The sequence below is a fragment of the Acinonyx jubatus genome, chromosome C1 (genome assembly GCF_027475565.1).
Source record: "Acinonyx jubatus isolate Ajub_Pintada_27869175 chromosome C1, VMU_Ajub_asm_v1.0, whole genome shotgun sequence".
NCBI lineage: Eukaryota > Metazoa > Chordata > Mammalia > Carnivora > Felidae > Acinonyx > Acinonyx jubatus.
This window is the reverse complement of record NC_069381.1, coordinates 21,670,055-21,694,811: the sequence shown is the minus strand read 5'-3', so window position 1 is coordinate 21,694,811 and position 24,757 is coordinate 21,670,055. Positions and strand designations below refer to the sequence as shown.

The following is a 24,757-nucleotide window of genomic DNA, read 5'->3' as shown; positions in this document are numbered from 1 at the left end:
ACCCACAAACTGTTCACAAGTGTGTTACTTTCTAGGAGTACTCTCGTTTTATAGGGTAGAAATACAGTGGTGGTCTCATAAAAGTGAAATTGCTTAACAACCTTTGATTCATTTTGAAACAGTTTTTGGATAGTTGAAAGGAATTGGCTTTTGAAAGGCCCATAGAGTAGTTACGAAGTAAGACTAAATTTGAACTTGATACAGATTCCTCTCTACCTTCTCTTCTGGAGGAATTTTGTTTTATGCTTGGTATTTAGGATATTGAATGTTCCTATTATGTTTTCTTCACCCCAATACATAAATATTTCTTTAGAGATGGCCTGGCCATAATGATGTTACCTTTCTCTGTTTTCCTAAACTTTGATAGACTATAAAATTTGGTAATTTTGCTAGGTGTTGTTCCACTAGTAACTTAGATTATAAATGTTCACAACTTACTGCTATCAATACCTATCAGATGCAGAAATGCTATTTCTTACCGTTTGATATTTGTCATAAGATGCTGATATTCATGTGGGCATTTGTCAAACTGTGTCTGCTCTTTGGACCGCATCTTTCCGTTGGTGTATGGGAGGCAGTAACACATGTTATGAATGTTGACTTTAGGGTAGGAAAGACTCCAGGTGTTGGGTGGCCTCGGCAAGGTACTTACCTGCGTGGAGTCTTAGTGTCCTCTGTGAGCTGACAGTAAACCTTAGAGTTGTGAAAATTATTACAAAGGAATTTGAAGAAGGAAAATTCTGGTGGGCTGGAGTAGTCCTGTTAATAGTAGTTTGGAGTTAAACAAAAGTAAATCCAATCTTAGCTGCCTGTCATCTGCGAAGTACTTTCCTGGTCGCTGCTATAATCCTGATGTAGTTGGAAGTCTGTAAACCATACAGTATTCTTTGATTTCTGGTCCATTTTTTTCCATACCATTCATGCTTATATTTTTTGGTCCCAGTCACCATTTCTTACAAAACTAATTAAATGCATCCTTCTTAAGTACATAATCTTGTCAGTATCCATTCACATCTACCACCTCTGGGCCTGACCCTCTGTCATCTCTATGCTGGTCTAATTTTTGCCGAGTCTTAAAACCAAAGACAGATTCCGGGGGTTGTTGTGGGACCTCCAGGATGGGGATTGCACAGAATAATCTTATTTTTCCTCTATTCTTCTAGTCTGTTATGTTCTGAACCCACACATGTTTTCCGAAGGACCAGATGGCTGACACTGGCTAATGGGAACCAAAAGACGAGTGAAAGTAACCCGGTTGTCACATACCCCAAGTTTAGAGGTGCCTCACCCTGCCCCAAGATCAATTTCTCTTTTCTCTGGAGACTTTACCCCACTTATCAAAAAACTTGAATACAGCCTGGCTTATCTGAGGTTAGATTATCAAGTCAAGCAGCAGCATTTGTTAAATGAAAAGGGTCTACTCAGGACTGGGGGAGAGAAGAAGCATTTGCTTTTACAAAGGCAGGGTAACCTTGTAGTTAAGAGCTTGAGTCTGGAGTCAGATGGATCTGGGCCACACCGTTGATGAGCTCCTTGACAATGAACAGTAGCTTAGCCTCTCCAAGCCTCAGTCTTCTCAGGTGTAAAATGGGAATAATTATGATGATCATAGTACATTCTTCACAGATGAAGAATGAATAGAGTATAAGAGATGAATTATTTACCCTGTGCCAAGTACTACACTAAATATTAGTCTTTGTCATTAAAGAGCACGGAATCAAATGAGAGGATCAGCACAAAGAAAAAAGAACAAATCCTTGAAAGGCCACGGAAACAGCATGTAAAACATAGAATAGAGCCAAAGAAGGTGCTCAGATGATTAGTCAGGCAAGGGTGTGAGACCTGAGTCTGTGGAAGAAGATCGGTTTGCTTCCCCTTGTGTAATCGAGGCATTCAGGTTTGGGGACCGGTCTAAACAAAGATATTTAGGAGTCATGGTAGGCCTCTGAGCAAAGGGATGCTGTAGGAGCTGGCTTTCCCTGCTACACCGAGAGACAGGTTGACTAAGAATAGCCAAATTCATGTGGAATTAAGTAAGCTGATGAGACATGAAGAAGATGGCCTCAGGGGCCCAGCAGATGAGAAACCTGTAGAACTAGGCAGCAGACTGAATGGGCAACCGGAGAGGAATGGCTAGAGGTGATTATGGGTCCCGGGAGTGAATTAGATGGTCAGGGGCTCCAGCAGAGAGAAGTCATGAGGTAGGTTTTCTTCTTTGAAGGTGGGGAAAGACCAAGTGCAGACTGAGCTGTGGCCAGCGTTTGCAGACCAGGAATCCACACTAGCTCTAATCAGAGAGCTCTTGGTGTGCGGGAACTGCCAGTTTGCCGACGTGAAAAGAGCCCCAGACTGGGTACTGGTGAGCCCTGAAGTCGCACCCCAGCTCTGCCACTCAGTGAGCACGGGTAAGTCATCCACCTTCTCCGGGCGGCCTCAATGGCCCTCCCTCCTCTGAGGCTAAAGAAAGGGGAGGCCAGAATGCCCAGAGCCGCCTCCTTCCCGTGTCAGGATAGGAAAGGATCTCAGGAACCTACTTGATGTGGTAGGAGCTCCTGGTTGGCGGGTCATAAACAACCCACCGTTACCAGGAAAGTCAGATTGCAACCATAATCAGTGACCCAGAGCAGTGAAGGTGACACTGGTTAGCTCTACTCTGAGGGCCTGACCACTGCTTCCCTGGAATGTTGCAGACCTTTGGAGTGGGGGCAGTTACAGTTCTCACGCACAAGCTTCTCTCTGAGTTGGCCTCAGCCGAGCGCTAGAGAAGGGCCGCAGAAGTGTCTGTCTGCCATTTCCCGAGCGCTTAACGCAGAAAGCAAGGATTACTGTTTTAATTACTATCCTGTCAGTGTGTCCTGACTTTTTTCACCTCGTAAGCACCAAGTTGACTGAAGCGTAGGACCAACACTGAGTACTTTGAAAGAAAGCTGTTTGATTCCTGTTCACTGAATGCCATTTCTTTCAGGGTAGATTTAAGGGCCTTGCCCTTAAAGAACAGTGCCATTGACCCTAGTTTGAGGGTTCAAGCCACCCCATGGGTTAACTTCAACAGATGAAAATTTTTCCTTGGCTACAGCAACATCCCTAATCCCGACCAGCCATGGAGAGGTTCGGTTCTTACAAGGAAAATGAGTGAATGTGGGAATGGCTCACCACATTGGGAAAACAAAACTCACATCCTGCTGATGGTTGGCTGAGGACTGTCATGTCCACATACAAAGAAAAGCATGTGGCACAGTTGTAGGACAAAGGTGAGCAGAGATCTACTGTGGAAAGGGGCAAATGTTTCTTATAGAGAGAACAACCAAGGCGTGCCCCTCGGTAAGCAGCATTGGTGGGTGATCGCAGGCACACGCATGGAGGCTCGCTTTCCCTCGCTCCTCTCGTCCACTCCCCGCCAGCTGGCCGATAGCGGGCACCCCGTTAGTCACGCCCTGCCCGTTAGCTTGACGGCATGCCTCCAGAGAAGTCCTGCTCCTCGTTTTTCAGACAGGACTCTTCCCCGGCCTCCCTATTCAGTGAAGACGTCTGGAAGACAGAGAGGACCCTACCCGTTCTGAAAGAGGGGGGATAGAAGGGCACATGCTCTCCGCGTGCAGAGTGGTGTCGGGGGCCGTTGGTGCAGATTGTTAGGACCAGGGGAAGCCTATTTAGCAGTAGCACAGGCTCGGATGATCATTCTCGGGTGGAAAAGTGTGATTAACATTTCTGAAAAGTGAAGTCTTGGAGTGCTTTCGTTTGAAAGCTGTGCGATTCCAGTTGCAGCATTGCAGAGCTCTGATAGCCTGGGCAGGACACCTGCTGTTGGGGACCAGAGCACTGGCAGTGGTAGAAGCCTGGACTGAAGTGGACAGCAGCCCACATAACTCGGGGTGGCTTTTCTCGTGGCGTCCAGATGCCTGTCCATACTGGGTAACAGTCAGGGTCCCCAGTTTTTAGGGAGAAAACGACAGGCACTCCCATCGTTTTTTGTTTGTTTGTTTGTTTTGGCTAAATTTGTCAGCACAAAACACGACCCAGAGGAAAAGAGGGAAAAGGCAGGAGCAGAGAAATGTTGAAGAAAGGTTTTCTCCTAATTGAAAAATAGTGTGCATTTAATAGGCCATACTTTTTCTTTCATACAGGCATGGGGCGGGGCGGGGGGCGGGGCGTGCGGTGAGAGACGAGACCTCCAGGAGTAAAGCAAGAAGAGGCACATTGGAAGGGTTTTGTTTGTTTTTATTTTTAGCAAGCCCTGCCATGGAGGGATTTTTAAGTTTGTTCTTAGATTCATTCTCCTGAATTCCTTCATTTTCTTTATTCTCATACTGCATTATTGAAAAATGGTAGGTTTTAACCAAGTAGAAGGGGAAGGGTGTCCACAGCTAGAGAGAAATCTGTTGGTGGTGTCCGTGAGCTTACAGGTCACACCGGAGGTGGCGTGCATCTATACACGCATGCCTATGCGTACTGTGCGTTTACATGCATGTGCGTATTTTGTGTCCCTCCTTATTTTGACAAAAGGATTCAAAAGCAGAGTGCTTTGGGGGAGATTAGTTTCCTGTTATTTGCTACAAAGCACAAAGGGATGTTCCATCAGTTTAGAAAGATCCTCTGATGTCATTTATCAGGGAGAGCTTTATGATCTTGAAGGCACTAAAATTTAGTTGAGATATTAAAATCTAAAACTAAAATTGGACCCATACAAATAGTTTTAAAAGGTACTCTAGATGATAAAAATTAAATTTATCCCTGTCCATCTGCCGCTGTTGTATTCCTCTGATGCTACTATATTGGCTAAAATTATGCCATTATAACATTTACCTCTCATACCTTTGATGTTAGGAGAGGTCTTAGGGAAATGTAGTATAGCTCCCTCGTTTCACAGATGAACTAAGATCCAGGAGAATAAAATGATTTAGAGCTGGGTGGTAGCAGAACCAAGATTAGAACCCAGGCCAGTTCTTGCCGCTCCAGTCTTCGTAGTTAGGAGTTTGCCCTTTGGAGTCCTACCACAGGCTTTGAACGCCAGCTCTGCTGTTTTATTATGCAAGTTCTTCAACACTGTGTGTCTCTGTTTCCTCATCTGTAAAATGGGGATAGTAGTACCTGGCTCTTGGGTACTGTGAATATAAGATAACATTGTCTAGTCTATAGAGATTACTTAATAAATGTTAAGTAACAATTTGTTGTTACCATTTAGTCGTCCTGCCTTATCTGGAGAACCCATTCACTGCATATTGAATGAAACAGTCATTGTTTCAGTAAAGCAGACCTAAATAAACAATAATGTGGTAAAGCAGCCACACTGATCTGGTCTTTACTTTGCTCTCAAAACAGGAGTCCTGTCAGGTGTGGCTTGTGATGCAAGAGGATATTTGATTTAATCTTCCAAACCCACCCAGCATGCCCTTGGCCAAGAGCAGTGACAGTCACATGCCCAATATAATCCTTGGACTGGACTTTGACATTTAAAATGTCCCAAATGAGGGTGACCGGCTGGCTCAGGCAGTAGAGTGTGCAACTCTTGATCTCGGGGTCATGAGTTTGAGCCCGTGTCAGGCGTAGAGTTTACTAAAAAATAATAATGAAAATTAAGAATTTCCCAAATCAGTTTTGTGGAGTAGTAGCCAAACTTTTTGTGCAAAATAAATTTGATTTCAAGGTGGCTATTTTAAGTGATTTGGATAACCCAGAAATGTGTCTACGAAGTGACCCACTTAAGAAGCAAATATTAAGGAAGGACTGATTTGTAAGGGCTGTTTTCCTCTCATAACACAAATTTGTCCCTCCAACTCAGGGAAGAATTTTATTGGCAAGGTAGGCCTTGCTTCAGCCTTGGCTGCAAAGAAAGATTGGCCTGTCTGAGCATTGATTATTGTTTTTAGATAATTGTGCCTCCGTTTAACAGATTGCCGTTACTTCCCCATCCAGGTCAGAATGGGTTCTGCATGTAAGCCGTGGGGTAGAGTGAGCATTCACAGGACGGCCTTTGAGTCTGGGAAAGTGCATTTCCCCAGAGGTCTGACAGAAGCATCACTTGTTATTAACAGAAGTTGGGCTTGCTGTTTCAGATGATTGGCAGAGCTTAGGGGCTTGCATATTCTCTGACCCTCGAGTCGCTGTAAATCCTAATTATCTTGAAGAAGACTGTTTGGATGTATCTGTGATTTGTTCAGTCTTTGGGAGTTGTTGATGTCCTTCTGACATCACATTTGATGAGTCAGGGTCAGTGAATGGTGCTGAGCCAGCAGGCCACTCCTGGAGGGGCACGGGGGGGGGGAGGGGCACTTCATCACGCCCGGGGCTGAAGGTTTTCTCGCATCGCTCGTTACTTAGCATCAGGCTCTTGCCCATATGATGCCAAGATCAGTGATGCTGTGGGCAAAATAGACCTATGACCAGTCTTGACGGCTAAATGAAGGAAGGTACTTTTGGGGGCAGGGGAATGTTTTATGATTCATTGAGAAATAAACCTAAGTAGAAAGTTTGATTTTTTAATTTGTTTTTTTGTTTAATTTTTTGTCCCTAAAAATGACAGTGCAGCTTTCCTATTCTTTCCACTTTCAGGAAGGGAAGAAGCAGCTACAGTTATATTACCAATTACAGATTTTCAGTGACTGTAAGGCACTTAACGTAGTTAAGTCAGTGATTGAGAGAGGCTTTGCTTTTGTCAAATAATGACCTTGTGTAGCATGACTCTCAACTAAGCTGCACGGCAGTTCCAGCCTTATGGAAGCATAAAACCATGTTTTAGATTTCATAGCCCATAAACTGAGCCAGGTGGCTTCTGAATTGTGTTACTGCGAAACATTTCCGAAACATTTCCCATTGAACAACTGGATGTGTCTGTGACTTGAAGTTTGAATGCCACTCATAGACATTTCAGCATAAAGAACCCACCAAAGTTGTCAGCTGCATGTTGTCACCTTGGGAGACTCTTGTTTGAAAGGAACTCTTCAGTAAAGGGAAAATTCCGCAATTCCAGGTTTCTCTCCCTCACTTACCATGTTGCTGAGTACAGCATTACATGCTAAGGAAACTGGAATAATTTTGGTCAGGCTGGATGAACCTGTGGCAAGCCTTGTAACCTGTTCTTTGTTCCAGTGTGTTTAGACACAGCAGAACACTAGTCAGTGTTTGCCTGCGGACACAGCTCTGTTAAAGACATTGCTTGTAACTTTCCTTGGTGACTAAGTATAATCATTAACATGGTTTTGGTTTTTAAGTATAGGTAGTGGTCACAAAGCTAGACCTCACAGCCGTGGTGTTAGACCACACTGAAAGGGTACTGATAATATAGTTTATAGGGTGTTTGTTTAACCTTACTTAGAAATATCTGACACATTTGCCGTTGAGTATTGTAAGTTGTGTTCTTTACCAGGCGTTAGTAGGATTCAGGGGGGGAGGGTGTCTTCTTCGGGAAATGTGTTAAACTACCAAACCTCTTTGTCGGAACATTCCTAGCAGTACTATGTAAAGAAGTTTGTAGTCATACATAGATTTTAGAGAATTCCAGCCTACCTAAAACCTCATGAAAATGAATTTGCAAAACACAAGGAAGTGAATAGATCTGAATTTTTTTTTCACTGATAATTTCTGGAACAAGTTAATTCACTTGTGACTCATTTGTTTAGGTAGAAGAACAGGAACTTGAAAACTTTTTTCTTTCACCGAGATTTGAGGTGCTGTGGATTGTTTACTCGGAACCTTATTCCAAGCACGACCTAATAGCTAGGGCACAGCGCCTGCACGCGGGTCTAGCTGTTCTCTAAGCTCTCACTTGGGGGCGAAAGCTACCAAAGAGGAGTTTTTATGTGACTTGAAAGAGCCGACACTTAGCCTTGTAGGGTTCCGTATTTTGATACCTGATACCAGGCGTCCCCTGTGGGGGTCTGTGCAGTTGTCACCAGAACTGCTTGGGGAACGAAAGAAGTGGTGTCTGTGTGTTTTAGCCCGCCTCCTACTAGAAAGACAGGAGTCTACCTTGAGCAGCCTCCCCATCCTCTGGCGGGGCCTGTTGGCACAAAGCAAAGCGGTTTCAGCCACAGGGAAGAGAAAGCCGATCCTTAGTTTGCAGAACCCACCTAACCTTTGCTAAGCATGACCCTCGTTGCTTTCTCTTTAACGGTAGCGAAGCTGGGCGTCAGAGCGGTGCCAACCGGGACTTCGTTTGCTCTCTTCTAGATATGGGTTTGTGGAGTTTGATGATCTGCGTGATGCAGATGATGCTGTTTATGAACTAAACGGCAAAGACCTTTGTGGTGAGCGAGTAATTGTTGAGCATGCCCGCGGCCCACGTCGAGACGGCAGTTACGGTTCTGGACGCAGTAAGCATTTAAAAGGGCATTTGTATCGATGACATACATGCCTTTGTTGTTCAATGTGAATTTTTTAAAGTAATTGATTAATTAATGTTACACTGAAATGTATTGATATTTAAGCCATTTGTTTTATAAATTATGTATCTTTTTAAATGTAAAATTGCAAATAAACATCTTTGATACTGTTTAATTTTAATTTAATTAATGACATAAAGTTCTTGTTTTAATACTTTTTAAAATATGTTTAATGATGTGTGTTTGTGTTGTTGTTTTTTTTCTCTGTAATGCAATTGTTTAACATAGATTTAACAAAGACCTCAATGTTTTAATTAAAAGAATCCTTTGAGGCTAAGATGACTGCCTGTTCCATTTGCTGACCTTGGGTTACCTTTCCATGCGTGGCTCTTTGAACCATTGTGGCCCTTGGCTGACCAAAACAGGAAGCCATGTGACGACCGCAACCTTTCCCCATTAGACCTGGGTGGTGAGGATCCCAAGGGTTAGACACAGATGAGATTAAACTGAAATAGGTGCCTGAAAATCTTTTTTTCGTATAAAATATTCACAAAAACTTTAATCACTGTGAGTAACACCAGTAACTGATTTAGTAATTTGGTTACTTATTTCTAAATTGTTAAATTGTTAATAGTTTTAATTTATGCATGTTAATTTTAAATATAATATTAATGAATATATATACTTACCACTTCGTAAATTAAATTAAATTTCATGTTTAGTTGATTGCTTTTTTAAAAAAAAAATCTAGTTTAGAATTAAGGGGTGGGGATAGAACTAAAATATATGTGCTGTGTTGTGGGGTGGGGGTAAATGGTACACTTCAGGGGAATATGTGCTGGGTCACTTTTTCCTTTTCCTCCACTGAAGTCATGTTATCTATTTGAACCTTCCAAAGGTGGATATGGTTACAGAAGAAGTGGCCGAGATAAGTACGGCCCTCCTACCCGCACAGAGTACAGACTTATCGTGGAGAATTTGTCAAGTCGGTGCAGCTGGCAAGACCTAAAGGTTTGGGCCTCATTAACCTTCTGGGATAAGGCTGGGCGGAGTTATGGTTGGGAAAGAGGTGTTTGTATGCAGGCCTAGGCAAACAGAATGTAATGGGATTACATGTTTGAAAGTTTTCCCAGAGCATTGGGGAATTCTTGAAAGGGTCCCAGGCACCTGGCCGGCTCAGTCGGTGGAGCCGCACGACTCTTGATCTCGGGGTTCTAGGTTCAGGCCCCATGTTGGGTACAGAGATTGCTTATTAAAAATAAAATCTTCTAAAAACGTAAAAATAAAAATATTTTTTACAAGTTCTGTAGTAGTACAAAAGACATCGAATCTCACTACTGTATGTTAGGGGACCATGGCTGTAAAGACAACCTGTGTTGGAGATTGTTGTCCACTGTCCAGAGCTTGTTGTAGAGAGACGCCGTTGTAGTTTCTCAGCAGTAGAAGAAAAAGTTGCAAGCGTTTCCTGTAACATTAGCTGTGATCATGCAGCTTTGTGTCAGCTTCCAGTGTAGCTCTTCATTGGTGAGAACGACTGTCAAATTTTGTGTTCTTTCGTGTTTTTAATTTTTCATGGAATATTCATCCTGAAAGAGTCTTAAAGATTAAGGTCCAGTGCTGTGTTGATCCAGCATACTGATCCCAGCTTGTTTTTTGAGAACAGTGCTTTTAAGCTCAATAGGGAAGAAATTAGTATCTTAACCTGGATAGTTTTAGAAGGACAGATGTAAAGGATATTCATTCACACTTCTGTGTCTTGCTTCTCACTTTTAGTCCCATCATTAAACAAGTCCTGTCTAGTGAAATCAGTGAGTATATTTAGGGTCAGCAAAAAGTAGTTAGGAATCTTACATTCACAGTTTTAGCTCGTCAGAGCAATTAAAAAATTTTTTTTGACTTTATTTTTTGAGAGAGATTGAGAGAATCCCAAGCAGGCTGCACACTGTCAGCACAGAACCTGATGTGGGGCTCGAACTCACGGACCGTGAGACCATGACCTGAGCTGAAACTAACTGAGCCACCCAGGTGCCCCTCATCACAGCAGTTTTATATCCTTCCCCCCCCCCCCCTTTTTTTAATTTGTTCCCAACAGTCTTTAGATTAAGAAAGGATGAGATCCAGAAAAGGTTAATTCACACATTTGGTCTTAGCAGAAGAGCCTGGACCAGTACCTGAGCCGGTGTTTCTTCTAGTGCATGGTGCTGGTTGTGGACGAGGCCCTCACTGAGTGTCTCCCAGCAGGACTGTGCTCACAGGAGGAGCACCCCAGTGTTCTGAGAGTGAAGGTTGAGTGTTTGGGTAGAAACTGGAAAGGCTTTCAGACTTTTGGTTAAAATGGAGCCTAGCCAGTGTCTTCAGTTGATTTTATATGTCTGTACCTTTGGTAGTTTCACTCTTTGGAAAGGAGAGCACTGGAGCGGACTTCCTTGTAAGTCAAAGCAGACTTAAGAACAGGGTTCTGGAGCCCACCTGTCTGGGGTGCATCCCAGCTCTGCCACTTGTCCGTTATTTTAGTTCAGCAAGTTACTTTCCTCTTGTGCCTCATGGTTTTCAACTATAAAAATGAGATTAATACTCATTTTTAACTCAAAAGTTATTGTGAGAACTGAATGCCACTCAGTATAAGAAGTCCAAGAATAGTTCTTGGCACAGTAAGTGCTAGCAGTTAATCAAGAAAATGCAAAAATAAATTGAAGGGCTATTGTCTCTTAAATGTGTAAGTTCATAACACCCTGTGATGATGGTGTTGAGATGAAATTCCTCTAGTAGTCTACCTCCAGGGACCTGGAGATTTGGCAGTTTCACCCATCGGTTGGGGCAGGTAGTGTTAATTCAGGTTCTCAAGTCTGGCTGCTTGTGTTCAGGCCTCAGCTCATTCACTTACTGCCTGAATGATGGCAAACAGTTTACTTAGTCTGTATATTCTTCTACTTCTCTGTTCTGCAAAATGGGGGGAATAATTGTATCTTCTTCATGTGTTTATAGTTAGGGCTTTAGTTAAATCATCCCTGTCCATACAATAGACGTTTAACAGTTAGCTGTTATTATTAGTAATCTGGAAGTATGGCAGTATAAAACAAAAGTAGTTTTTTAAACTACCAGTAAAACGCCCTTTTACTAGAGTTCTTCTAGGTCTTGACCTGTTCAAGACAGTCCCAGCCTTGGTATAACTTAGCATCCTCACTCAGTCTCAAATGTGTCCAAATTTGGATGATATTATATTGGAATCCCTGTTTTCTACCCAGAACCCCCATTCCTGCAAATAATTCAGTTGAAGAAATTTTCTATAAAGTCAGTCCTGGGCTATGAATAATAGCAAGTGATTATATATAACCTAAAGGTCCCAACAATTGGCAAATCCTCAAATAGTATTGAGCCACCCTAGTTATAAAGATTGTATATGTTAAGACACGTAACTGTTTATGCAGTGAGCAAAGAAGGTACCTGATGGCATGTGTTCAGTGTTTGTAAAATACAGAGAGGAAAGCAATAACAAAAATAAATTTCTGTGGAATATGTCTGCAGTCCACAAATGTTATGTGTATACTACATGCCAAGAAATAGAGGAAAATTAGCCAAAAATCCTTAAGTGTTAAATTTCTCTAAATCTCATAGTCTTTTCAAACACTAATCCGATCTCATCTTGTTTATACTTCCCTTTAGTGTTTACCTAGCATGTCGTATTCTCCCACTGGATTATGTTAAGTCCTCAAAAAGAATGAGGAAAGAGGCTTGTAGTGAAGGAACATGGGTAGTCATTGATCATTGAACCTTTGAAGCCCGAGCTTGACAGAACTATTTTGTTGCCTATGTTTCGAAGAGATAGTATATAGCAATTTCATTTTTTTTTTTTAAGTTTTATTTAAGAGATCTCTACACCCAGCGTGGGGGGCTTGAACTCACCACCCTGAGATCAAGAGTCACATGCTCTTCCTACTGAGCCAGCCAAGCACCCCTACCAGCAATTTGAAATAAAACTGAGATGCTAATCTCGTAATCCCTTTATGGATTGTATTTATATGTTACCCTGGATGTTTTTCAGCATTTGTACGTTTTCAAACAAGGATTTACAGTGAAATGTAAAAGACCTAACTTTCACATTTACTCATGTGGTGACATGAGCCTCCAAAGGTGCTATAAACAAAAAGCTTGCCAGTATAAAATTCAGAAAATTATAGTTAAACACTTTCATATTCACACATCACGAAAGAAACAGTTAAATATTTATTGTGTCTACCTCTCACCTGATACTTTAAAGAACCTCAGGGGCACCTGGGTGGTTTAGTCACCTGAGCATCCGACTCTTGATTTGGTCACGATCCCAGGGTCATGGGATTGAGCCCCGCGTCAGACTCTGCACTGAGTGTGAAGCCTGCTTCAGTCTGTCTGTCTGTCTCTCTCCTCCCCCCCCACCCCCCCCCGGCTCGTGCTCTTTCTCACTGTCTAAAATAAAAATAGAGAAAGAGAAAGAAAAAGAACGAACCTTAGTTAGGGGCGCCTGGGTGGCTCAGTCAATTGAGCGTCCAATTCTTGATTTGGGCTCTGGTCATGATCCCAGGGTCGTGGGATCGAGCTCCCCTCCTGCTTAAAACTCTCTCTCTCCCTCTGCCCCCCCCCCCCCCCGCACCCGCTTGCTTGTGTGCACACGCTCGCTCGTTCTCTTTTGAGAAAGAAAAGAACCTTAATAAATGGGTTGGTATGTAGATGGAAATATTTTAAGAGTAAACTTCGTTTTGTTTTAAGAGTAAACTTCGTTCAAAAAAAAAAACGAGCTTTTCTTCCCAAAGGAAAGGGAAAACTTTAATTATAATCACATTAGATATCTTCACAAAATGTATCATGACCTTGTTTGGGGTGTTTTGTTTCTTTAGGATTATATGCGTCAGGCGGGAGAAGTGACCTATGCAGATGCTCACAAGGGCCGTAAAAATGAAGGGGTGATTGAATTTGTGTCTTACTCCGACATGAAAAGAGCTTTGGAAAAGTTAGATGGAACTGAAGTCAATGGCAGAAAAATCAGATTAGTCGAAGACAAGCCCGGTTCCAGACGCCGCAGGTCCTATTCCAGGAGCCGGAGTCACTCCAGGTACCGTGGTTGATCATTGATACGTGTGCGTCGGAGCTTTTGCTGTAAATTCATTCGTGAGCACACAGACGGACAGTCCCTTTCCCATCTCCTGTCCTCCTCAGGAACGTGGTTCTGTCTGGTTCAGTGACGCCACTTCACACCAAGCATTTATCTGTGAGACTCTTGGACTCTTACATCCTGGGTAGAGATCGAAGTGCTTTTCCTGAGGCAGGTGTCCGTGACCTGTTTTCGCATTTCTTCTTGGGTGCCCCGCTTCATACCCATATTGGGAGCAAACGTGGCCAAGGGTCCTTTGTTACTTTCTCAGGAACTCCAGCTACTCACGAGTGGAGACTTTTTATTCAGCAGCCGCTCGGCACTAGGCCAGGCGCTTGTGAATAAAACAGATGTGGTCCGTGCCCTCCTGAAGCTCAGCCTAGTGGAGGAAACGGGCATTGAGCCAATAATGACCAGCGTGATAAGTGTGCGTCAAAAGGAAACGTACACGGCACGAGTTTGGAGAACTGGCAGAGGCTTCTCTAAGGGCGGGCATGTCATAAAGGCTGGGCCCTAGAGGAGAAGCCGGAGGGGCGGGCAGAGAAAGGGGTGAGGGCCCTTCTAGCGGAGGGCAGCGGGAGCAGAGCGACTGGAGATGAGGCAGAAAAGGGCCAGAGCCTGCCGAGCCACGGACCAGGGTAAGGATTTAAGAGCAGTAGGAAGTCACCAGAGACTTCTAAGCTTTCCAGGTTTGGTTCTGTTTTTTAATTTTTTCTTATGGAAAATTTCAAATACATAAAGCATTAGAGAAAATAGTGTAAGGAGCCCTGCATTCCCTTATTCCTGTCACCCATCCAGCTGTATTACTTTTTATTTTTCCAGTTTTGTTTCACTACCCCTCTCCCTGCCTCATTGTGGACAAGTCTGGGCATCCTGTCATTTCACCTGTAATGTAATTATTTCACTATGTACGTCTAACTAAAATCTAAAATCATGGGGCCATATCACAGCCAGCAAATATGTATTCACATTTTCCCAGTTGTCTCAAATATGTATTTTGGCAGTTGGTTAGTTCATATTAGGGTCCCAACTGGATCTGCACGCTGCCGTTAGGTGGCGTGTCTCTTAATTCTCTTAATCACAGGTATGTCCTCCTTGGTCCTGTTTTTATTCTCCATGCATTTAGTTGAAGAAACAGTTGGCGTGTTTGAATATGTTCTCATAGCTGAGCTTTCTCTTTGCGTCCTTGTGGTGATATTTACCATATTCATCCTATTTCCCATGTTTCCTGTGAACTCATAGTTAGGCCTCGAGGCTTTTAGAGGAAAGTCAGTATTTTATTTACAGATGTACTTTGTAAGTAGTACCTTATGCTTCTTGTTGCATCACTTGTACGGTGCTTGGATGTCCCTCAAATGACGAGGGATAGCATGCATCATTGCACTCAAAGTCGTGAGCCTGAGCCATCTGTTTTAAAGTTCCACATCCACAGTCCACCTGATAGTTTTAGTATCTACTGATCCATCATTCCCTAGAGCCACCAGTTGTCATTGCCAAGGGATAACTTTCCAGTTTCCTCATTCTTTCTGCATTTAAAGGCTGTAATTCTATCATGGATGATTTCCACTCTTTGTTACTCTCAGGTATAATTTTTATAGGAAATGCAAAATAAAAGTTTGACACCTTTATTTACCACCTTTTAGAATTTTAAAGGTGCTCTAGGATTCCCCAAAGGTAATGATGCGGTTGGTGATTTAATACCATTTTGAATGAATTCTTGGATGATAATGTATATATTTAATAACATTTCATTCACTGCAGTCCTAATGTTTTATGCTCAAATTTTTGACCCTTGGGAGCCCTTCAGGTTGGCTTCTGTGTCTTCGGTTGTCTTGGTTTTGTTTGATTTTCATGTGGATGTGCTTTCCTAAATATTTTCTCAAATTGTTTATTGCAGTCATTTTCAAACATAAAAGTGGAAAGAATAGTTCACGAACACCCGCACACTCTCCTCCTGGCTTCAACAGTTGTTAGTAGTTCGTGTTCTTCTGTCTCTTTCTCTGTGTATATATTTATGCACACACCCCGTACATTTGCATTTTAAGGGAAGTTGAAGACAGGACGCTTCACCCCTAAATACTTCAGCGTGTGTCTCCCAAAGTGAGGATGACCACATTTATATTCTCTTACCTAAGAACCTTAACAGTGATTCCGTAAAGTCATCTTCTATCCAGGCCAGTTTCAGATTTCTCCAGTGGTTGCATGGGTGTCTTTATACCTGCATTTCTCTGCTGACCGGGACCCAGTCCAGTCCTGTATTGCAAGAGCTTGTTAGGTCTCTTCAGTCTGAAGCAGGCTCCTCCCACCCCCACCCCACCCCCCCGCCCCCCATCCTGACACTGACTTTTGTTTTTAATAGTATCCCACATTTGCATTCATCTGTTTCCTCGTGATATTGTTGTACTTGTACTTTATCCCCACTTCCCAGTAAACTGGAAGTTATGTCTTGAGAGGTGTGACTGGGGAACAGGTTCAGTGTTTTTGGCAAAAGTCCTTTCACAGATGGTGGAGCCCAGCGGTCTTTGAACATTTCCTCTTTCTGCCATGATGAGATGTTCTAGGCCCATCTCGTTCATTCTCTGCCCTACACTTGGAATAGTCGATTCCCCTGAGGAGCCCTGCTTACTGTGGTAGAAAATAAGCAGAGTTCACAGTCTTGGCTTATTGACGATTTTTTTAAAGCTTGGAGTGTGTTTTTTAAAACGCTCTCTGGTCCCAGTGAGTGAATTGATAGCCAAAGGGCAAAAGTGTTTGCAGTAAGGCTAATGAGGAGGCTGTTGAGGGACCAAGAGAGACGGTAGTGGCTTGGTGGGGGGGGCAGCAGCAGAGGTGGGTAGACTGGAGGCAAAGAGGCAGAATCAGGAGTATGTGTGGATGAGGGGGGAAAGAAGAGACCGGGGTGGCTACAGTTCGTGGTACGAGGAACTGGCTAAAGAACCATGGCACCCGTGGATAAATAAGGAACCCAGCAGAAAGAGCGGGTCTGGGGGAGATGTGGGGTCTGAATCAGAGGTTCTGAGGTTCAGGGGAGCCATGCAGGTACCAGATCTGTGAGCCCAGAACCCTGGAGAGGGTTCTTTTCCAACACCAAGCCTGGACACAGCCAGTGCCATACGTATTTTTCAATTGAAAAAGGTCTCGGTGTTCAGCTAGCTTTCCGTCATATTCTCTCCTGCTAGGTCTCGTTCCCGGAGCAGACATTCTCGTAAGAGCAGAAGCCGAAGCGGCAGCAGCAAAAGCAGTCATTCGAAGAGCAGGTCTCGGTCCAGGTGGGTCTTCCTTGGCGTAAGCAGAGGAGGTCCGCGGGGCATGCCCGTCCCGCTTCCCACTTGGGTTTTAACCACGTTACCAGTCTTCCCTCAGCCTGGGTTTTCCAGCTCAGGATGGGAATCGGGGTTCAGAAAGCGGTCCTTGGCCACCGCAAGCCGTACGCTTCGCGTTAGTCTCCTGTTGTCACAAGCGGCATGAGGCATGAGGTCGCCTGTGACCCCGATCCCTGTGTCCCCTCAGGTCGGGCTCCCGTTCCCGGAGCAAGAGCCGCAGCCGCAGCCAGAGCCGCAGCCGCAGCAAGAAGGAGAAAAGCCGGAGCCCCAGCAAGGACAAGAGCCGCAGCCGCAGCCGCAGCGCGGACAAGCGCCGCAGCAAGAGTAAAGACCAGGCCGAAGAGAAGATCCAGAACAGCGACAACGCCGGCAAGTCCAAGAGCCGGAGTCCCAGTCGGCACAAAAGCAAGAGTAAAAGTCGAAGCAGGAGTCAGGAGAGGCGAGCGGAGGAGAAGCGGGCGAGCGTGAGCAGAAGCAGAAGCAAGGAGAAGAGCCGGAGCCAGGAGAAGGGCCTGCACAAGAGCCGCAGCCGCAGCCGCAGCAAAGGAGGCAGCCGCAGCCGCAGCCGCAGCCGCAGCAAAAGCAAGGACAAGAGGAAGGGGAGGAAGAGGAGCAGGGAGGAGAGCCGCAGCCGGAGCCGCAGCCACAGCAAGAGCGAGAGGAGCAGAAAGCGGGGCGGCAAGCGAGACAGCAAGTCGGGCAGCGGCAAGAAGAAGAAGAAGGAGGACGCCGAGCGCTCCCAGTCCAGGTCGCGCTCCCGCTCCGCCTCCAAGGAGCGCGAGCACGCGAAGGCCGAGTCCGGCCCGAGGGAGGGCCGAGGGGAGAGCGCGGATGCCGGCGCCCATCAGGAGACCCGGTCCCGGTCGAGGTCCAATTCCAAGTCCAAACCGAACCCTCCGTCAGAATCACGCTCCAGATCAAAGTCCGCTTCAAAAACCCGGTCTCGGTCCAAGTCCAGATCCAGGTCTGCGTCCAGATCGCCCTCTCGGTCTAGATCCAGGTCCCACTCGCGGTCCTAACTGGCTACGACCACAGCTGGAACTCCCCGAGAAGTCTTTTGTACATGTTTGGTAGCCGTAGCACAAGTGATCGAAGTAGAACATACGTCACTGCTGTACATTTTTAACTCCCCTAATGGTGTGTCTACAATTGTTAAATCTAAGTGCTTCCTCTCCGTAAAGCCTCCTGGCGCCAGGCCTTCCTGCTCGACTGAAAACAATCTTCTCTTTGAAAACCCCCTTTACTCCTGGCCCACAGTAGAATATCCAAAACGCCTCGGCTCTCAGGCCTGGCCTTTCCCACAGGGAGCTCAGTACCTGGATGGCTTTCAGGCTGGAACGGTGACATAGGTAGGTACGGTGAGTTCGGCCATTTTTGCCCTCGAATTGATGCCCTTTGATGTTTGCCATTTAGTGAAAGTGCTAAGTCTTAAGTTTCCTACCACTTTGGTTTCATACTTTTGGACTTAACAAAGTTGTGAATAGCACAGTCGAGGAAAATTGATACCTGCAGTAACCCATAGGAAATAAACTGTAGAGTTCCATATTCTGGTATTGTGATTATATTGTTTTATATTAAAAAAGAAAAGAAAAGAATTTTTTTTAATTTTATTTTTCCCCGTCTTGCAAAGTATAGTGACCCCTGTTTCCATTAAATTTGAATAAAGACTATTTTTGCTTGACAAGATTCCATGGTGTTTGAATCCGAGTTGCATTTCCTGAGTTATCTTGCTAATTTCTTTTCTCAGCATAAAAACTTGGTGTCATGGCTGTTTTGTTCCTGGAGGTCACCCATGCATGGGTAGGGAGCTGCCCTTTGTTCCTAAAAGGATTTTTCTCACCCTTCCTCTCAAGAAGCTTATTTATGGCCAGGCTGATGAGAGACGGGTCAGCTAGGGAACTCAGAGCCTCACCAGATGGTTTCTTCACAAACAGCGCTCTCCTCTAGACTGTTCGTTGCACTTCTCACCGTGAATGTGACGCGACACACCTCATCGCCTTAGGATTTGGACTGACCAAAAGCCAGGAAGAAAAACGATACTGGATTACCTTTGTTCCCCTCGTTCTCTGCATTACTTGTCTGGCCTGGCCCTGAAGAAAGGACCAGAGGCACGGTGCTTTCCAATCTGGTCTCGGCCCCTAAAGGACTACTGAGGCATCCGAGCAAAGCGGGCACTCGGAGGAGGGAGTTGTAACTTCATCTCGGTTCAGAGATCTCTTGAGCTAGCACTTAGGCTGAACCTCTAGAGAGGTGGGGGTAGAAGGCATTCCTGTAAAAAAAAAAACAAAAAACAAAACATCTGTGCACCAAGCCACAGAGTTGGGAAAGCACAGGGCAAGGTGCCCAGGGAATGTGGGGTGTGATGATCGGGAATAAGAAGCAAGTTTGGCAGATGGATTGGGTCACGGTGCTTTCGATACCAGGAGGAGGAATTTGGCCTTTGTCCTATAAACATTGGGAGCAAAGGAAATATTTAAACAGGAGGGTAAGGGTTGTACAGCTAGGCGCTGCAAGGTTGGTCTGACGTGCATTCTGGGAGCCCAAATGCATGGACACCAGCAATCCGAGAGGCAATACAGTTGACCCTTGAGCAGGATGGCTGAGAACTGTGCAGGCCCACACATACCTGGGTTTTGATACAGCACTCTGTGTTTTCCTTGTGATTTTCTTAATATTTCTGTGGCTTGCTTTACTGTGTGAATTCAGTATATAACACATATACAAGATATGGGTTCGCTGACTTCCCATCAACAGCAGACTATTAGTAGTTAGGGGAGAGTCAAGTTATATGCAGATTTTTTACTGTAAAGGGGACACTGCCCCTAATCCCTGCATTAAGGGTCAACATAATTGTAGGTGATGTGGGGCCTGAACAAGGCAGGAGGCGACAGAGAAGGGTTCAGTAGGTGACCTGGGGAAAGGAGTGTCAGAGGTGTTCGTGAAGCCTGAGAAGTGGGGAAGACGAAGTTGAGCGAGTTCAGTTTGCGAAACGTGTGGAACTTCAGGGACTGGAACCTCAAACCCCCTGGAGCTTTCCCTCCATTCTTGCGTCATCATGACAAGATGGTAGCTCCCAATCGGAATTCCCACGGCCTCAGACCTCGTGTTGGTCTCCAGTAGGTGAGGAGAATCCAACATTCATTCCCTAATATAAAGACGGGGACATTTCTTTGGGCTTTTTTTCTTTCACAAGTTAAAAAATTTTTAAGCCCAATTTTTAAAAAGTCAACTTAATTTTACTATCCCTAACAGCAGCTCTTTCCAAATTCCCTTCCAGGCTCTTTCCTGTTCATCCATATTCTAAACGTAGTTCCATCACGTTTGTATAATTTCACCCTGTCATTTACATGAGCACTGGGAAGCACTCACTCAAATGTCGCGGGCACATTAGTTCTAACCAAATGAATTTATTAGCACATGGAAAGAGTGTAAAGGATGGAAATTCCGTTTGCACATAGAAGGGATTGGCATTTGTTTTTCCCCCAGCAATTTTAAATTCATTTATATTAAAAAGTTAAAAATCAAGAGACAGATGGAAACTCATCTGTTGGGTTCCAGGCATACACCAGAGATGAATACTTTCACAAACCTGTTTCATCTTGTTCTCACACCACCCTGGGGTCAGTATTGTGAGGTTCAGTTGCAGGTGAACTTGTCCTGCCCCCGGCAGTGTTTGGATAATATCAGAGTGTGTGCCTTCTGTATGCCAGGCACTGGGAATAGTGTATGAAAAGACTGAGAAGGCCCCTCTTACAGAACATGTTTATAGACTAGGATCCCAGGGCTTGCCTCATGATGGTATCAGTACTAAGTGCCTTCTGTGGACCAGATACTGGGCTAGTGTTCAAGGCAAAGCACCCTTGCCACCCCTTAGAAAAGGTTAACCGGAGACCACAATAACATTTGAGGGTAAAGTTGCGTAGTGTTTGGCCTTTCTCCTTGACCTCATCTACCGTGGCCCAAGGGAGGAATGATCTTGGGAAGCTGAAAGAGGAAGGGCCTGAATTTGATTCATTTGTCGACCTGCACCTGCTATGAGCTAGGTGCTTTTATGTACGTTCGTACGTAATCCCATTTTAAAAGGTGAAGACAGAAACTCAAGAAACGTGCAGTGATTTGCCCAATGTATAGCTAGTGACAAAGCTAGGCTTAATTTTTCAATTTCTCAGGTTCTCCTTCCTTGTAAAATTTCATCACTTGTGGTATAATTACAGGAAGATTTGAAGTTAACAACAGCTAGGATTTGAATTTAGGTTAAGTCACGCAGGATTTCTACAAGACCATCTGCTTTCTTGGAACAATTTCTAAGTTGCTGCAGGACAATGCCACTGGCCCGCTTCTGTGAATTTTAACTGTCCCATCATTTGATCAAGGCCTGCCTGGGGGCACCCATTTGTCTAAGCCCAGGTCATCATCCCACATTCTAGATGCCAAGGAGTGAAGAGAAGGATGGCTCATTTTAGCTTCTACAGTGGGAAATGTGCATTGATGCCCGCAATAAATGCAGTCAGTAAGAAATTTCCCCAAAGTAGGAAGCAGCCAAAGAAATACAAAGCTCCTCTATAACCTCTTTGGATGCTCAAAGTCCACACGTACCTTTTTTCCATACTTAATCTCCTCTTGTCCCTCCCCCACCCCAAAAAAGAATGGGAGACAAAAATGTAACAAAACAAGGATAAGTAGAAAGTAGCAACAAATGTGGTAGATTATAAATTCTATCAATAATTCGCTCATCCCAGGTGAATTCTACCAAACATTTAGATTTTCTCAAGCTATTGCAAAAAATACAAGAGGAAGGAAAACTTCCAAATTCATTTTATAAGACCAGTATCATCCTGGCACCAAAACCAGATAGACACTGGAAAAAGGAACTACAGGCCAATGTCTCATGAATATTGAAGCAAAAATCCTCAACAAAATTTTAGCAAACTAAATCCAACAATATTAAGAGTTACATACAACCAACCAGTGGCATTTATTCCCAGGATGCAAGTGGTTCGATATTTGCAAATCAGTTGTGATTGCTTATCAAGAGGATAAAAACTATATGTTGATTTCAACAGATGTAGAGAAAACATTTACAAAGTACAGCATCCATTCATGATAAAAAAAAAAAATAACCCTCCGCACGATAGGTGTGGAGGGAATATACCTCAACATAAAAAGCCTTATATGAAAAACCCATAACCAACATCATACTCATTGACGAAAAAACAGCTTTCCTCTAAGGTCAGTAACAAGAGAATGATACCCATTCTCGCCACTTTTATCAACATAGTATTGGAAATCCTAGCCACAGCAATTAGACAACACAAATCAAAGGCAGGGTGCCTGGGTGGCTCAGTCGGTTGAGCATCCAACTTCGGCTCAGGTCATGATCTCAACAGTTCGTGGATTCGAGCCCGGCATCAGGCTCTATACTGACAGCTCAGAGCCTGGTGCCTGCTCCGGATGCTTCGGATTCTGTGTGTGTGTGTGTGTGTGTGTGTGTGTGTCAAAAATAAACACTAAGAAAAAAATTTTTTAAGAAATAAAAGGCATCCAAATTGGTAAGGAAGGAGTAAAATATTTACAGATGACATGATAACAATATAGAGAAAGCCCTAAAGACTCCACCAAAGAACTACAAGAGCTGACAGATGAATTCAGTAAAGTCACAGGATCCAGAGTTGATTACAGAAATCTATTGGATTTCTATACGCTAATAATGAAGCAGCAGAAAGTGAAATTAAGAAAACAATTCCATTTACAATTACACCAAAAAATAGACCAACAATGTAAAACCCAGAAATAAACCCACAATTGTATGGTCAGTTAATCTTCAACAAAGGAATAAATGGATATACAATGGGAAGAAGTCTTTAAAGCAAATAGTATTGGGAAAACTGAACAGCCACAGGTAAAAGTCTGAAACTAGACCACTTTCCTACGCTATACGCAAATACGAACTCAAAATGGACGAAAGGCCTAAATGTGAGATCTGAAACCATAAAAATCCTTGAAGAGAGCACAGGCAGTAGTAATCTGACATCAGCTGTAGTAACATCTTTCTAAGTGTCTCCTCAGGCATGGGAAATAAAAGCAAAAACTATTGAGGCTACATATAAAATAAAGTTTCTGTACATCAAAGGAAACCATTGACAAAAGGTGACCTACTGAATGCAAGAATATATTTGCAAACAACCTATTCAATAAAGGGTTAGTATCCAAAATACATAAAGAACTGGTACAACTCACTACCCCAAAACCAAATAATCCAATTAAAAATGAACAGGAAACATGAACAGACATATCTCCAAAGAAGACCTCCATATGGTCAACAGACACATGAAAGGATGTTTCATCACTCATCAGGAAAATGCAAATCAAAACTACAATGACATACCACCTCAAACCTGTCAAAATGGCTAAAATCAAAAACACAAGAAACAAGTGTTGACAAGGATGTGGAGAAAAAGGAACCCTTGTGCACTATTGCTGAGGATACAAACTGGTGCAGCCACTGTGGAAAACAGTGTGGAAGTTCCTCAAAAAGTTAAAAATAGAACTGCCCTATGATCCAATAATCACACTACTGGGTATTTACCCAAAAAATACAAAAACACTAGGGATACATGCACCCCGATGTTTATTGCAGTATTATTTACAATAGCCAAACTATGGAAGCAGTTCAAGTATCCGTTGATGTATGAATGGATACAGATGTGACGTGCGCGTGAGCGCGCGCGCACACACACGAATATCCGGCCATAAAAAAAAAGAATGAAATCTTGCCATTTGCAACGATGTGGATGGAGCTAGAGTGTAATGCTAAGCAAAGAAAGTCAGAGAAAGACAAACATATGATCTCACACATAGGTGGGATTTAAAAAACAAAGGAAAACGGAGAGAGAGACAAACCAAGAAATAGACTCTTAACTATAGAAAATAAACTGATGTTTATCAGAGGGGAGGCGGGTGGGGAAGAGATGGGAGAAGTAGAGGATGGGGATTAAGGAGTACACTTACGATGAAAAATAAAATGATTTTTTTTTAGTTTTTTTAACGTTTATTTTTGAGAGAGAGACAGAGTGCGAGTGGGGGAGAGGCAGAGCGGGAGACACAGAGTCCGAAACAGGCTCCAGGCTCTGAGCTGTCAGCACAGAGCCCGATGCGGGACTCAAACTCAGAAACGGCAAGATCGTGACCTGAGCCAAAGTTGGACGCTTAACCAACTGAGCCACCCAGGTGCCCCAAAAATAAAATGATTTTTAAACAAAACAACCCCCCCTTACTGGAAAAAAATAAAAAATAATCAGATATCAATGATTAAATGAAAGGCAATAAAGAAGTCACTTCTCTAAGAAGATGTAAAAATCCTTCATGTATACGCACCTAACAAAGCATCAAATACATGGGGAAAAAGTCCCTAGGACTGCAAGAAGAAATAGACAAATCCAACTATCACAGCTGAAGACTTCAACATCCCTCTCAATAAGTGACAGACCCAGCAGGCAGAAAATCAGTAGGGACATAGTTGAACTAAACAGTGTCATCAATGAACTCAATCTAATTGACAAAATACTTCAACTCAAAATACAGAATACACATTCTTCTCAAGCTTACCTGCAACATTCACCATAATAGACCACATTCTCGGCCATAAAACAAACCTTAACAAATTTAAAAGAGGGGCACCTGGGTGGCTCAGTAAGTTAAGTGTCCAACTCTTGATTTCAGCTCAGGTCATGATCTCATAGTTCATGAGTTTGGGCCCCAGTCAGGCCCTGCACTGATAGCACAGAGCCTGCTTGGGATCCTCTCTCTGCCTCCCCTACAAAATGCCTTTTTTTTTTTTTTTTTTTTAATGAAAAGAATGATACCATGTTAAATATGTTCTCAGACCACAATGGAATCAAATTGGAAATCAATAACAGAAAGATAGCTGGGAAGTCCCCCAAATACCTGGAGACTAAACAACACAGTTCTGAATAACACATGAGTCAAAGAAG

At 43.7% G+C, this 24,757-nt stretch overlaps 1 protein-coding gene across 1 annotated transcript in view; it reads left to right on the top strand.

The window, feature by feature from the left end:
- Nucleotides 1-18,452, top strand: part of SRSF4 (serine and arginine rich splicing factor 4) — a 28,298-nt gene extending 9,846 nt beyond the window's left edge. Inside the window, exons 2-6 of the mRNA XM_027059881.2 lie at nt 8,167-8,309; nt 9,217-9,329; nt 13,190-13,404; nt 16,623-16,712; nt 16,954-18,452. Coding sequence (XP_026915682.1) covers nt 8,167-8,309; nt 9,217-9,329; nt 13,190-13,404; nt 16,623-16,712; nt 16,954-17,785 — 1,393 coding nt within the window. The 3' untranslated portion in view covers nt 17,786-18,452. The remainder of the gene's footprint in view (nt 1-8,166; nt 8,310-9,216; nt 9,330-13,189; nt 13,405-16,622; nt 16,713-16,953) is intronic.
- The last annotated feature ends 6,305 nt before the right edge of the window (nt 18,453-24,757 follow it).